The sequence below is a fragment of the Acinonyx jubatus genome, chromosome A1 (genome assembly GCF_027475565.1).
Source record: "Acinonyx jubatus isolate Ajub_Pintada_27869175 chromosome A1, VMU_Ajub_asm_v1.0, whole genome shotgun sequence".
Lineage (NCBI taxonomy): Eukaryota > Metazoa > Chordata > Mammalia > Carnivora > Felidae > Acinonyx > Acinonyx jubatus.
Window position 1 is genome coordinate 225140481 of NC_069380.1, and position 15359 is coordinate 225155839.

A 15359-nucleotide genomic window follows, 5' to 3' on the forward strand; every position below is an offset into this window, starting at 1 on the left:
ATAGGCAACTCATGTCCCTCTTTCACTTTGTTACTTCAATTCTTTTCATCTCAATGAAGTGGAAATTGAAGGGCACCAAAATTCAGGCAGTGATCCGAACATTCTCCTCTCTATCCCACACATACCTCACCTCATTCCCATCAAGTGCTGTGAGCACACAACACCAAAATATAACCCATACCAACCTCAGGCTTCAGTCTGAAGATGGGCCCCCAAACTGGCATTGCTGCATTGGTGATTAGATAATAGAGATGACCTTGGAAGGGTTTTCCATGGCCTCTTGCTTGAGCTTAGCAGGCTTTGGTCACGCTAAGTAAAAGTGATCTGATTGTTTTCATAACCTTTCCTGCACCAGAGATTGTGGGTCCTTGGAAAAATATCCTTTGAATCTACTCTATTTTTATTCTCTTTGACTTTTAGAGAGATAAAAACAGCACTTGCTACATAAAAAAGAATTCTCCATATTGATACTCTCTGCTCACATAAGAAGGGAAAAAATCATTACATAGTAAATACAAGGAGGTTTTCAGAAAGTGGGAACCTCCCCGAGGATACCCTGTAATGCCAAGTAAAGCACTTAGTATCATGCCTGGTGCATGGTGAATATTGCAGCTGTAGGGGTTAATACCTACAAAAACTTTATCCTAGGCAAAGATTGTTCCTGTGTTCCTGGTGCCTAGACTTAAACTTCCTAGAAGTTAAACTGTTCTTTGTAGAGATTGCTTAACTCATATCAGAAAATATGACTTCTGAGTCTTAATTTATGGCCTTTCAATGTATATGGTAAACTTTGTTTATAACCAAGCCGAGAAATGGTACCTATTATTTACATAGATGTAAACACTACCCCACAATTGCTTTAAGAACTTAATTTAGTGATCAGTTGCTAATCATTTTTTATTTCTTTGCCAACTATCACCAGATAGGTTTGTTTACTTGATTCCTTCTCTTTCCTTCCCTTTTTATTGGCCATATTTCTATTTGCAACTCTTATGTACATTATTCAATGCTTTAAGTACTTTTCAAGCAAATCCGTACGCAGTTTTGTATCCCCCAAGATGCATAAAGTTGGTTATGATAACTTCTAAGTGCATTGTGCATGACCTTTGTAAATTCCTTGGCATTGAGGCCAAATTTCATACTAGTCTTTAGCTCCACGGTGCCATCACAGGGCTCGGTGTGCCGCACTCAGCGTGTTTGTGGTGATTGATTAGGTCTGGCTTTATGGCCTCTTCCTATAATAGGAAATGCTGCCTTAGAATGGGTCCCATGATTGGCAGTATCGGGAAGACAAAGGTCTTCAACAGGAGGTTTTTACCCAAACATTTTTAAAGGACACTGTAAATTAGAATTGACTGCAAATGGCCACCCACCCCTTTTAAGAACAGGATGACCCTGGCATAAAAAAAATATAGTGGCAAACATTCCACATACCAAATGCAGTCAGAGCCTGGGGGAATTAAGGGTATGACAGGTTCTGCATTTAAAAGTGAACGGGAATGTTAAATTTGAGTACCAGGTGGGCACTGATTTCTGAGTTATTTGTACCACTTTTGCCCTTATGTGAAGCATAAAACAGGCTGGCAGTTGACCAGAACCCGCAGCCATGCAGAAGAGACTTCTTTGCATAAGTAACAGAAAACAAAGGCTGATGATAGTCTTGAGGTCTGTTACAGCTTTATAAATGAAAGGGAAAATAAAATTGTTGAAATCATAGGCCTGGGGCCAAAAATGCTGACAGATATTTACCAAGTTTGGGTATAAAAATGGTCTGCAGTCCTAAAAAATGTCTAAATCTTTCAAAATTAGCCAGTTAACTTTTCAGATGGTCATTCGTATGTATATTTCACACACTGCCGTCCTTATTCCTTCTAGTGTCTGAACACTTCCTGTCCCCCTATGATATTGACTGCAGTTTGGACACCAAGAAGGAAGTGGTCCAATGCATGGGCTCCTTCCAGGACGGGGTAGCTGAGAAGTGTGTTGATTATTTCCAGAGATTCCGACGGCCTGCTCATGTGACTCCCAAGTCGTACCTCTCCTTTATTCAAGGCTATATGCTCACATATGGAGAAAAGCGTGCAGAAGTGCAAACCCTGGCCAACAGGTAAGTGTGAAGTTCGGATATAAAGCTGTTTTAAAGCATTGGCTCTCCACGGGGAGAAATTTGCTCCTAGGGAGCATTTTGCAATGACTAGAAACATTCTTGTCTGTTACAACTCAGGTGGTCGGGAAGGGGTGCTGTTGGCGGCAAATGAGTAGAGGTCAGGGATGCTGCTAACATCTCACAGTGCACGGGATAGCCCTCTGCAGCAAAGAATCAGCCCCAAATGCCAATAGTGCTGAGGCTGAGGCACCCTCCTCTCAAGCCTATTCCAAGGATTAGTCCATGATTGCTAGGAGCTTTGTTTTTGCCCAGGAGATTAAAGTGTTGCCAAGTGTTCATGTGACCTGCTACTTGCTATGATACTGAATGACATAATGGCGGAAATAGAGAATTCAGACTGCCTGCCTCCCTCCACTCGTCCTTCTCTGGAATGCTGACGTTCATTGCCTGGAGAATACCCTGCTTCACTGAACTCTGTTCCAGATTTCACTGCTCTGCCCAGCTCTCTTCTGAACACCTATAGCTTCTGCTTGGATATGGCCAGAACCAGCCAGGGATGCTTCATAAGGCACCCTGGGTGGGACACTGGACTGACTGACTCTGAGGGCCCTGGTCTTTGAGGTTACATTATCTCAGGCCCAGACAGGCAGCATCCCTTCGCAGGGTGGTTCTGATGGCTTCATTCCTTGATTTGTTTCATTCCTTAACCCCAAATCTTTCTTCTTTTAACTTAATTGGTCTTTTTAACAAAACAAAACAGAAGTTATTTATTTTCCTTCCTCCAGATTTGGGTTTCAAGCATTTGAAGTCTCATGTCATTTAACTAAACTTCATTAGGCCTGTTTCCTTCATGATACAGATTCTAGACCCACGATTGTTCTTCATGTTGTGCAGCGTTGTAATGGGTTCACTGTCCCACATGCAGTGTGTGAAAAACATATGGACGTGTTTAGTTAGGCATCAACCCTGGATGCATATTCTTTTCGTCAAGCCCTCTTGGATTTGCTATTTGCACAGACCCTCATTCTTCAAATGCGACCATTGCTGTCTGTGTTAATGAACCAGTGCTTGGAAAATCACAAATTTTAACCATGGCTTGCTTGGATTTTCAATCCTAGAATGAATACTGGATTGGAAAAGCTAAAAGAAGCCTCAGAATCTGTTGCAGCCCTGAGCACAGAACTAGCAGTGAAGGAAAAGGAGCTCCAAGTGGCCAATGATAAAGCCGACACGGTGCGTGGGCATTCACACGTGTGCCACATTTGTTTTAAATTCCTGGTAATAAGTGTTAATGACGTATGCATATTCACTGAGTTGTCACCATGAAAGTACAAATTATTTCCAATAGAATCTAATACTCTTAATCTTACTGGGAAACGGTACCGGACCAACTCAACAAATCAAGGCAAAAATGTGCATTTTCAGCCTGCCAAGGTTTGTTCTGTGAGCTTTTTTCCCCTTCTATATTGAATTAGGTCTTAAAAGAAGTGACAATGAAAGCGCAGGCTGCCGAGAAGGTCAAGGCTGAGGTACAGAAGGTGAAGGACAAAGCCCAAGCCATTGTAGACAGCATCTCTAAGGACAAAGCCATCGCTGAAGAAAAACTGGAAACTGCAAAACCAGCTTTAGAAGAGGCAGAAGCAGCCCTGCAGGTAAATCTGTGTGATATGGCAGGTGTCAAGTTTAGCGCCTGGGAGGAGGGCGAAGGAAAATGAATAACAGCAAGGAAACGCTCTACTGCTCTAGACCAAAGGTCTTCCCTGGAACTATTTCAAGGAATAGTTTCTGCAGGGTGATGTTATTAGCTCCGTATAGATATTGCTTTTGCTACTTCGCATCTCATTTTCTTCACTCCTGAATGATGGGCAGTGTCATAGATTGGCGGTGAGGAGTCCTGGGTTCTCATTTCCACTCTGTCACCAATAAGCTATGTGACATTGGGAAAGCCACATAAAATTTCTAAAATAACATTTCTCTTCCCATTCATTGAGGACCCTGGCACGGGTCTGTAAGAGACAACGTTCTCTGACTGTATCTGTGGATTTTACCCAAATACAGAGCTGCTGACCTAATGTAGCCCATAAACGGCAGGTTCTGAACAGGTCCCAACTTGCGTGGCAATAGCAGAAATGGCAAAATTAGGAAGGAGGTTGGATTCTGAGAAAATATGATGAGTTTAGTGACATAGGCCCCACCTTAAAGAGCTGGTCCAGTTTCGAAGGCCCAATTGAAGATTTCTGGGGACTCGATTGAAGATTGCCTTTACTTCGGTCTTACTCAGCTACTGCCTTATGTTATTGATTCCTGGTCTAGGAAATGGCTGGAGAAATGAAGCCCTGATGATCTGCCCACAGCTAATTCAAGTTCTAGAACCCCCACTAAGCATGCCTTGTTGCTTGACAATGCAAACTTTTTTAATCGCTTCTTTGGCTCACTGCCTTGAACACTTCTAAATCTTTTTTGATCCAAGTTGAGTCTTTTAGTTTCCTGAGCAATATATAAATATGAGTTTCTACTCTTTTGAAGCAATGAAGATATGGCCACCTCCTTTGTCCCTCCAACTTTTCACACTACTCTTACTGTGATGTGTCTTCACTTACTGTTTCTGTCTTCCTCCTTTCACTGGCTAGAGTGTGCTTCTTCATCCTCAAAGCCCCGTGGGGTCTTCAGTCTCTTAGACTGCTGGACTCCTCATCTCCCCCCTGCCTGTTTTTAAAAAATCAACTTACTGTGGTATGACTGACATGTAAAAACCAGGACGTGTATACTGTATACAACTCGGAAAGTTTGGGAATAAATATATGCCTTGAAACCATCCCTAACTTCAAGCCCATTGACATGTCCACTACCTCCCAAAGTTTCCCCGCCGCTCCCTTTAATGCCATTGTTGTTGTTATTGTTTTTCATGTCATAAAAACATTTAACATAGGATCTAAAATCTACCCTCTTAACAAATTTGAAGTATATAATGCAGTATTGTTAACGATAGGCACTCTGCTCTGTAGTAACTCTCCAGAATTTATTTAGCATAATTGAAAACCATCAGCTCCCCATTTTCTCTTCCTGACAGACCCTGACAACCACCATTCCACTCTCTGCTTCAATGAATCTGACTGTTTTAGATTCCACATGTAAATGGGATCATATTGTTTTTCTATATTTAGTTTATTTTACTTGGCATAATGGCCCCTAGGTCCATCCATGTTATCTCACATGGCAGTATTTCCTTTATTTTTTTTAAGGCTGAATAATATTCCATTGAACACAGGCACGCCACACACACATACGCACACATGCGCGCGCACACACACACACACACACACACTCCCTCTCTCTATGCATGTGTATCTCACATTTCTTTATCCACTCATCCACTGATGACCACTTAGATTGCTTCCATATATTGGCTACTGTAAATAGTGCTGCAGTGAACGTGGGGGTTAGATATCTCTTCGAGATCCTGGTCTCCACCCAACCCCCTTTTTGGGGCATCTTGGCTTCCGACGGTGGGTCTCTGATCAATAGAAAGAAGACATTGATAGTGTAAAGAATCTTTTAAATCTTTACTTAACTCATGATACCCCATGGCATCATAGAAAAAGAGCCTATGGCATCTTAGATCATGCTTAAAGGTGTAAATTTTCCCAAGATTTAAAAGGCTTAGCATCTTTTCTGTATTATAAAATATTTTTCTTTATCCTCCTAATTTCATGTTCTCTACCACTAAGATATTCCACATAAACATCAATGCAGACATGTCTGGAAATAGGGGTAACATGATGGGGTGTATTGGAGAGATTTTCAATAATTTCCTTCATTGGTTCTGCCTACATTTTATTGCTTCCTTGTGGGCTTTTGAAATCTTGAAATATGGTACTACCAATTTATTCTAAGAAGCTCTAGATCCCCTCAAACTAACCTTTTGGCATCAGGCCACATAAATCTATACAAGAAATAAGGTAAGCACAAAGAATATTTCTCTTCCTATCTCAAAACTAATCTGACTCCAGACAAACAAACAAAATACCTCCAGATGTTAAATAACTATTATATTGCAAGCATGTCTAGGAAATTATGTGGCAGTCACACTGCTTTGTCTTCAGAGAAAAGAGGAATCCAATACTTAGCTGAAATAGGTTGAGCTTTAGACATACCTCTCCCCCCAACTCCTTTTACCTGGGCACCCAACATAATTGAGCCCAATTCTGTTAGACAATTTTCTCTTTTAAAGCTAAAGTAAAATCAGCATGTCCGGCTCCTTACATCCTTTACTTAACATTTATTTACAACATTTATTTGACCCCACTTTCCCCACTGGCTGCTATTATATTTCTCTCCTTTCTTTTATAGCCACATGTCTCATATAAAGATCTGTCAGCTGTTTCCAGCCCTTGAACACAAATTCTCCTTCACTTCCGGTTGTCTTGCGTCACAAATACGCATCGACTGAAACAAACATTTCCAAAGTATGTAGTTACAATCCGAAATTCAGTGGGGTTTTTTTTTTCTTCATTTTTTTCCCCCAATCCTCAGAGAAAAGGTTATTAGCTTTGATACCAAGGTCTCTGGTCACCTTCCTTTGATGCAAATGCAATTAAGACAGAAGGTTTTCAACATCTGGAAGGAATGAGTATACACTATTTGTCCCAGAAATAGGACCGTATCAGATTCTTATCTTCAGAATTTTTTCCCATACTTATCCCATAAAGTGTTTAAGAGACAGAACAGTTATTAGCAACCACAGTGGGTCTATCTGACTATTAAATAATTTACTCTATCAGAATCTCCATGATAGAAATGGAACAGGACTTCTCTGAGTTAGTGAAATTCGTATTGCTTACGTTCCATCATTTAAAGGTCACTTCCACTCAGAAACCTCTAATTATTCAGTCTGTCAGCCCTGGGGCTACCTGCTTGTGTCGGTCCACTGTGACAAGTCTGGGTTGCTAAAGAGAGAGGCAGATTCTTGCCCTACATCACTAATGAGTAAAAAGCACTGCACATTCTGGAGTTTTCCTGGGTTAGAATTCCTCATATCTCCTTGAGTGCTGAGTTTTCTTTTTCTTTCAGATCACACCCCCCTTTTCTTTTTCTGACACAAAGTGGTCTGTACAATTTTGGAGAAGTCACAGCTCCTTATCTGCTCACCAATATTTCCCTCACTGTCTCTCCTCTTGCTGTCAGTTTGAATTGTAGAAGTTTGAACTTTCTGGGACGTGCGTTTCTTTGGGATTAAATATGCATCTCAACCTTATGACTGCATCTAGCTCAAATACGCTTCCTTTCCTCTGTCAAAATAGCATTGAGAGATTACAGGTTTGTCCACACTTTCTCATCTGAGATTGCACGATGACCTCTTCTCCTCTCACAGACTATCAAGCCTTCGGACATCGCCACTGTCCGCACATTGGGCCGACCACCACACCTCATCATGAGGATCATGGATTGTGTGCTGCTCCTGTTTCAAAGGAAAGTCAATGCAGTGAAAATTGACCTGGAAAGAAGCTGTACAATTCCTTCCTGGCAGGAGTCTTTAAAACTCATGACCGCAGGAAACTTTTTACAGAACTTGCAGGTTGGTAGTTCAGTAACGTTGGGATGACAGGGGACTCAGACTTCGTTAGAGTATCTGAGTCCTTTAATAGAATAAGTTTCTGAAAAGATTTTGCTGTACGTACACATTTCTCCTTATTGATTTTTTTTGCCATGTTTATTGAGGTAGAATGACATAAAATTCTATATATTAAGGTGTACAACTTGATGTTTAGAGATCTGTATACACTATGAAATAATTGCCACAGTCAAGCTAAAGTAACCATGACCTCATGGTTACCATTTTCTTTTCCTTTCTTTTTTTTTTTTTTTCTTGTTTTGTGGCGAGAACACTTAGAAAATTTCAACTATACAATGTTGTTGACTCTATTCTTCTTGCTGTACCATAGGTCTCCAGAACTTTTTCTTCTTGTATCTTGATACTCTGTATGCCTTGACCAACATCTCTCCTTTCTCCTCCCCCATCCCTGGCAACCAGCATTCTACTCTGCTTCTGTGAGTTTGACTACTTTAGATTCTATGTATAAGTGAGACAGGCAGGGTTTGTCTTTCTGTGTCTGGATTATTTCATTTAGCACAATGTCCTCCACAAATGGCAAGAGTTTCTTATTTTTAAAGCCTTAATAATATTCTACTTACATATATTGAACATATACTTAAGTATTTTTTCAGAGCAGAATTTTCTTTTCCAAATATAAGACATTAGAGCTTTAAAAATAAGCATTAGATGGGGTGCCTGCATGGCTCAGTCAGTTAAGTGTCTGACTGCGACTCAGGTAATCATCTCACAGTTCGTGGGTTCAAGCCCCACGTCAGGCTCTGTGCTGACAGCTCAGAGCCTGGAGCCTGCTTCAGATTCTATGTCTCCCTCTCTCTCTCTCTCTCTCTCTCTGCCTCTCCCCTGCTCTCTCTCTCTCTCAAAAATGAACCAATGTTAAAAAATTAAAAAAAAAGCATTAGAACCTCTCCTGATAGATTGTAGGCATACTAAAACATCATCAGTGACCTATTTCAATAGAAGTTTAAAAAATCATTTTAAGAAAGCAAGACATATGTGCATGTATTGTATACATATGAATACAAGTATATGTGTATTTATATTTTGCAAGTCTCAGTAGTAATTTTTTGAGTAGTAATTTGCATGTTTTTAATTTTGAGGTAGAACTTACGTATGATAAAATGTACAAGTTTTAAGTATACAGATTAATGAATATTTACACATATGTATACCTGTTAATGAACACTGAGATCAGGATTTGTATATCCAGACCCCGGAAATCTGTCTTGTGTCCCTACCTCGTCAATAACTTCCCCTAGGGTAACTATTATTCTCATCTTTATCCTGATAATTAATTTTGTCGGTTTTGAAATTTACATAGGCGAATTGATATCACGTGACCTCCTGTGTTAAACTCTTTTATTCAACAAGTCTTTGAGATTCATTCTTATTGTTGCAAGGACAGTATTTCATTCCTTTTTTCATTGCTATATAGCGGTTCAGTATATGAAGCAGTGGTGTGTGCTAAATATTTAAAAACAACTGGTTCTCTGGGGAGAAAAAAAGGAAAAAAAGAAAAAGAAAAAGTCTGATTTGTAGTGCTCGCCAATTTCCATGGCATAAGTATCCCTACAATGGCCAATTGCAAGCTACCGAAATGATCTTGCTGAATGCAACTGGGGGAGAGGTGTGTAAGCAGTATCGTTTCCCACTACGTAGGTACAATGGATATAAATGCCCTCAGAAACATAGATAGTAAAATGTAGTAATGTAAGAGAATGTGATTACTTTCATTGTATATTATTTTTGTTGTAAATAACATTTGTCTAATTATAAGTTTCTATAATTTAACTTTTAAGAACAGTTCTATTTCACAACCTATTTGCAAAACTCCTAAACATTTAGTAATGGTTTCCTATGAGCTTGTATGAGCCAGCACAGTGTGAAATGCTGTAATATGTTTCAATTTATTTGTCCACTGTACTGTTGATGGGCTTGGGGGTTGTTACTAGTTTTTGGCTATTATAAATAAAGCTACTGTGAATATTGCTCTACGGGCCATTTGGTGGGTGTATTTGAATTTCTATTGGCTCTGTACTCCAGGAATGGAATTTCTGGGTCTTACGTTATCCTTTTTAAAAACAGATGGAAATATTTTTGATAGAAGTATAGTTGACTTACACTATTACATTGATTTCAGGGGTACAACACTGTGATTGGACAATGGTATATGTTATGCTATGCTCACTACAAGGGTAGCTACCATCTGTATACATTTAAACAGCTTTATAGATAGTGCCAAAGAGCTTTCAAAAATAGCTGTGTCCTTTTACACACCCACCAGCAGTGTGTAAGTTGTTCTGCATCTTAACTATTTTCTACTTTTCACTATTCTGATGGGTTTGCAGTAGTGTTTTATTAATGTGGGTTTAGTTTGCATTAGACCTGGTAAGTAATGATGCTGAGAATCTTTTCAACAGTTTATGAACCTCTTGGGGATTCCTTTGTTAAGTACCTGTTAAGGTCTCTTGTCTGTTTAAATTTTTGATTGATGTGTAGTATTTCCTTATAAGAAACATGAGTAATTTGTCATTTATATGTTTGCAAATATCCTCTCCCACATTCTGCCTTGGTTGTTCATTCCGTTAAGGGTGTCCTCTGATAAACAGACATTCCTCAGTTTGATGTAGCCCAATTTATCAATATTTTCCCACGAGTGCTTTCTGTGTTCTGTTCAGGAAATCTTTGCCCTCCCTCTAAGGCAGAATAAGTGTTTCTATGTTTTATTCAAGAAGTTTTATTGTTTTATCTTTCATATTTGGACTGTGACACAACTAATGGGGAATACCAAAGTCACATCTGTTTCCAAAGCAATAACCTTCATGCTGTCTTTCATTCAGTTTTCAATTCCACATGCCCAAGTGTTGTGAGGCTAGAGCGTCTTGTGAGGCACCTTACAGCAGCTGTAACAGTGAGCAGCTTATGAAACTGGTGGCCATACAGACTTGTCCCAGATAATTAAAACGTGGCACTCTATGACATAAGTTGTCACCAAGAAGGAGTCACAGGTGGTGATGAACTCTGAGCATATGTGAAATGACAATGGTGACCGAGGAGATCAAGGAGTTTTCACAGAAAAGTGCAACAGTGGCATTGGACTTCTCATGGGATCTTGGCAGGTGACTCCAGGCTCCTGCCCTATGTGCCTGGTGGCAGGGCCACTGCTCTTGGAAGCTTCCTCACCATTTGCCTTTTGTCACCATTGCCCTTCTGCTGCTCCCAAATATTCTTCTGAGTTTTCTTCTGCCTTCATCATTTCTCCAGGCTCATAGAAGAAACTTGCATTGGAGGTTGTCTGAATGAGAGTGTGTGTGCTCCGCCCTGTACCGTGCATGTTCTGTGGAAGCTTTGATTTATAGGCGCCACATTCCTTTCTACTTGGAGAAATCGAATCATCTTCTTAAAATTTTTTTAATGCTTTATTTATTTTTGAGACAGAGAGACAGAGCATGAGTAGGGGATGGGCAGAGAGAGGGGGAGACACAGAATCCAAAGCAGGCTTCAGGCTCTGAGCTGTCAGCCCAGAGCCTGATGTGGGGCTTGAACTCATGAACCGTGAGATCATGACCTGAGCTGAAGTCAGACCCTTTACCGACTGAGCCACCAAGGTGCCCCTACTCAGCTTCTTTTAGATGTCAAACACCACTCGAGGAAGGTCCGGTTTCATTGTTTGGCCAGTCTTCTCTTGATGCAGGAAGGCATTCTTAATCCACTTATGCTACTATTTTTGAATCTTATCCCTTCAGAAGCTAACAGTTCTTTCATATTCTGGATAATTCTATGATTAAAAATTAATTCATTGCCCTCAAGACCAAATGTCCAAGTAGTTACCTTCGTATTTCTGATGAGTTTAATAGAACCTCTGTTTGAATGTATTAAGCATTTAGTTGCTGCTAAATGCTAAACATATTTTGTCTGCAGGCTGAAAATACCAGAGTGTATTTGTTTTCCATTATTGATTTTATGGGCTTACAATCCACCTATTTAGGATTAATGACATGAACATGTTATTGCTTTGGAAATTTTAATAACCATGTTAGTATTCATCGCCTAAATAATTTACTCTTTCCCTGGATCCTGGAACATTTATTTAGGGTTGGTATCTCTTGTTCACAGAAGATAAAGAATGCTCCGACTTCTTCGCTGTCACTGCTTCCTCTGTTTTCACTTTCAGGACTTTTGTCCAATATCCTGAAATATCAACAAAATATGATGTCGTTCATTCATTCCTTAGTTCAACAATTTCAATGGCATTGTGAGCACAATGTGAATGTGGCCTCATGGAAAGAAGCATTTTGACTTAGTTTTACTCTTTTCTTTCATAGCAATTCCCAAAAGACACAATCAATGAAGAAGTGATAGAATTTTTGAATCCTTACTTTGAAATGGCTGACTACAACATCGAAACTGCTAAACGCGTATGTGGGAATGTAGCTGGTCTTTGTTCCTGGACCAAAGCCATGGCTTCCTTCTTTTCTATAAACAGAGAAGTGTTGCCTCTAAAGGTGAGCCCCCTAGCTGGAACTGCGTGATGTGCGCCTGCAAGGGCGCTCAAGGCCAACTGGCCTTGTCTTCTCAGAGTGTACAGTAACCTTTGGCCTCTGGTGTTATTGTACTCAAGTCCACAGGGAGGGCAAGGGACAGAACTGCCGAGCACAGGACATTTCTCTTCTCAGTAATAGCACTCCAGTTCAGAATTGTACAAGTCGAAGCATGGACTTTCTACAAGGGCGCCACGTTGACTGTGGGCTGCTGGATATTTTTCCTCCACAATGTTAACTTGGAAAAAAGAAACACAGAAAACCATAGCGTAGAATACCCTGATAAATGTCCTGCCGGGAATGTTACAACCGAGGCAGGGTTGGCACACCATTGGTGGCCGGTGTTGGTTGCAAGGTATGATGTGGTATTCCCTCTCCTCTCCTTTACCTCCGGAAGGAAACTGAATGTTCTCTGTTCTTCATTGTGATTTGAGAATATGCCTGTTTTCCTTCGAGTAATTGCATTTTTAAGCTTCATATGTGCACGCTCCCCCACCACCACTGACAGTCTCTGGCAGATGCAGAGGCAAATACATGTTTTGAAAATAGACTACCGATGGCTCAAAGATCACACGTGTGGCCTGGTGGATTATTTCACTTTTGTGTAACTTTGATCTCTCTCAACCATCGACTAAAATCCACTTATGTTTATAAACTACCCAAGGAGCTTAATAATCATGATAAAAATAATTGAGAGTGGAAAGAAGATAGGGATAGAGTTGCAAATCTGATTTTATTTTCTAATTGTTACCATACCAGGGTCATTTACTCAGTGGCTGAGGCCCCTTGGGGTCCTAGGGCAACTTAAAAGAACAAAGATTTACTTGGCTCAGAGAACTTTAGAGGATGTAAATGATGTCATTTTGTCAACATTATGAATTTGGGAACCATTTGAAGACTCCAGCATAGCTTAAAAGTGGACATTCTGATATTGATGAATTAGAAGCACCATATCAAGTGCAAAATACAGAGCATCCTTTGCAAATGTTTCGAGTGAACGAGGATACAGTGTCTTTAAGGGAATTACTGTTGAATGCACGATGGGTAGCTTTTGTTGTAATTGTTTTTTAAACAAAATGAGCTGAAGTCAGTACCAAATAATGGCCATTCTAAATAAGGCTTGCATGAGAACAATGAAATCCCCTCTTCAATTCCAGTACATTTCAGCCCCCAGCCGGTCCCAGGACAATCCAGATCATGCAGTAGGAAGTGAAGAGCATCACGAGGGGGAGCCTTTTACTCGCTCCTAGAAACTCCGCTTTTCTTTCTGAGCAGTCGGTCCTGGAAGTGCAATGAGCACCCAGCCTCTGGGAGCCTTGAGTGTATCAGGTCCCCGCTAATGTTCAGTCCTGAAAATAACTGCAGTTACAGACAGCCTCTGTCTGTATCGCTTAGGGAGACGGGGAAGATAGAGGGAGGGAGTGCTGGTTGTCATCCGGGTGAATATGTGAAGCAACACAGACTGCCGCCTCTGACTTCGTGTGTCCCTGCAGGGGCTTCACCCGTGAGCCCCTGCTTCCTGAATGAGGACAGATTAAGGACACTTTCCTTCATTGCCAGCTGGAACCTCCTCAACATTGAGCCATGATGGAGACCCTGGGGGGGCTGCTTTCCTTTATTCTGCAATCCCTGTAGACGGGCCAAGTGACCTCTCGGAGAGGAAAACTTAAATACCGGCTACGACGATGGCGATTTAGACTCTACTCAATTTAATGATAATGAGATTTCTCCTTGAAAACCATGAAAACCATGAATATCAGTCCATATAAACAGAATGTTTAAAAACAGTAGAGCCTTAAATATTAAACTTGGACAAAAATATCTATTTTTTAAAAAAGTTTATTAATTTTTGAGAGAGAGAGAGTGGGGGAGGAGCAGAGCAAGCGGAGGACAGAGGATCTGAAGCGGGCTCTGCACTGACAGCAGAGAGCCTGATGTGGGGCTCAAACTCACGAACCATGAGATCGTGACCTGAGCCAAAGCCGGAACTTAACCGACTGAGCCATCCAGGCGCCCCTCTTTTAAGCCACTGCAACAGGTGCAATTTAGAGCTGACCTGAGAAAAAAAATGTCCGAAGAGTGAGATCCTTTCTAAACTGTAGTTGTTAAGCTTGTCATTGGTTCTAGTAAGTAATGGAACTTTGAATTTCTCTTAAAGAATTATTCTGCCAAAGTTTGGGAGCCTGAGGTTTCCAGATAGGAAAATGATTTTACTTCCAAAAAACTTTTTCAAGGTAATCTTTTCTTCTGAAACACCCCAGAAAGAATGTGGCCCTTATAGCGGATTACCCCATTAAAGTCAAGTTTAACATTTTGGAGACTTAAAAAGGAAAAAAAAAATTGATTTCAAAAAATTAGTTAAAACGTCTAAATTCCTGTATGCATGGGCTATTTTCTACATCTCTTTTGCTCAAATTGCTTTTGAATATGTCTTTTGAGTCAAATTTAGTAGCTTCCTTAAAACATATACTTTTGATTAGTCACAGCTCAAGGTACCAATTGTTTTAAGGAAGGCGAACGATATATGAAAACCACAGCAACTACATCAAGATCACCACGACTCACAACATTTATTTTTAGTGAATAATCATGTTCCATCCTTTATCTTGGTTTAACATTCTCATCAACAGTGAGGAGTCCTACTAGGCAGATGCTTCTTAATATTCTGGTTTTTCTTTCTCTACAGTTCTTAATATTACAATGTGCTATAAGGTACCTATATGCATTAAATATTGCAATGCTCTCATCTCAGGACTGGCAAACTCTGGCCCACAGGCCAAATCTAGCCCAAACCTGTATTTGTATGGCTTGTGAAATAAGGAGAATTTTTACATTTTTTTCTTTTTCTTTTTTAAGTTTATCTATTTTGACAGAGACAGAGATAGCATTAGTGGGGGAAGGGCAGAGAGAGAGAGAGAGAGAGAGAGAGAGAGAGAGAGAGAGATTCCGAAGCAGGCTCTGCGCTGCCAGCACAGAGCCCAACGCACGACTCAAACTCACGAAGCCATGAGATCATGACCTGAGCCAAAACCAAGAGGCGGACGCTTCACTGACTGAGCCACACAGATGTCCAGAATTTTTGCATTTTTACATGGCTTTG

At 40.5% G+C, this 15359-nt stretch overlaps 1 protein-coding gene across 2 annotated transcripts in view; it reads left to right on the plus strand.

Moving 5' to 3' along the window:
* Positions 1-15359, plus strand: part of DNAH5 (dynein axonemal heavy chain 5) — a 283808-nt gene that overhangs the window by 212655 nt on the left and 55794 nt on the right. For both annotated transcript variants that reach the window (XM_027074356.2, XM_053202043.1), the window contains exons 56-60: positions 1876-2107; positions 3226-3340; positions 3583-3759; positions 7479-7682; positions 12044-12223. In XM_027074356.2, coding sequence (XP_026930157.2) covers positions 1876-2107; positions 3226-3340; positions 3583-3759; positions 7479-7682; positions 12044-12223 — 908 coding nt within the window. The remainder of the gene's footprint in view (positions 1-1875; positions 2108-3225; positions 3341-3582; positions 3760-7478; positions 7683-12043; positions 12224-15359) is intronic.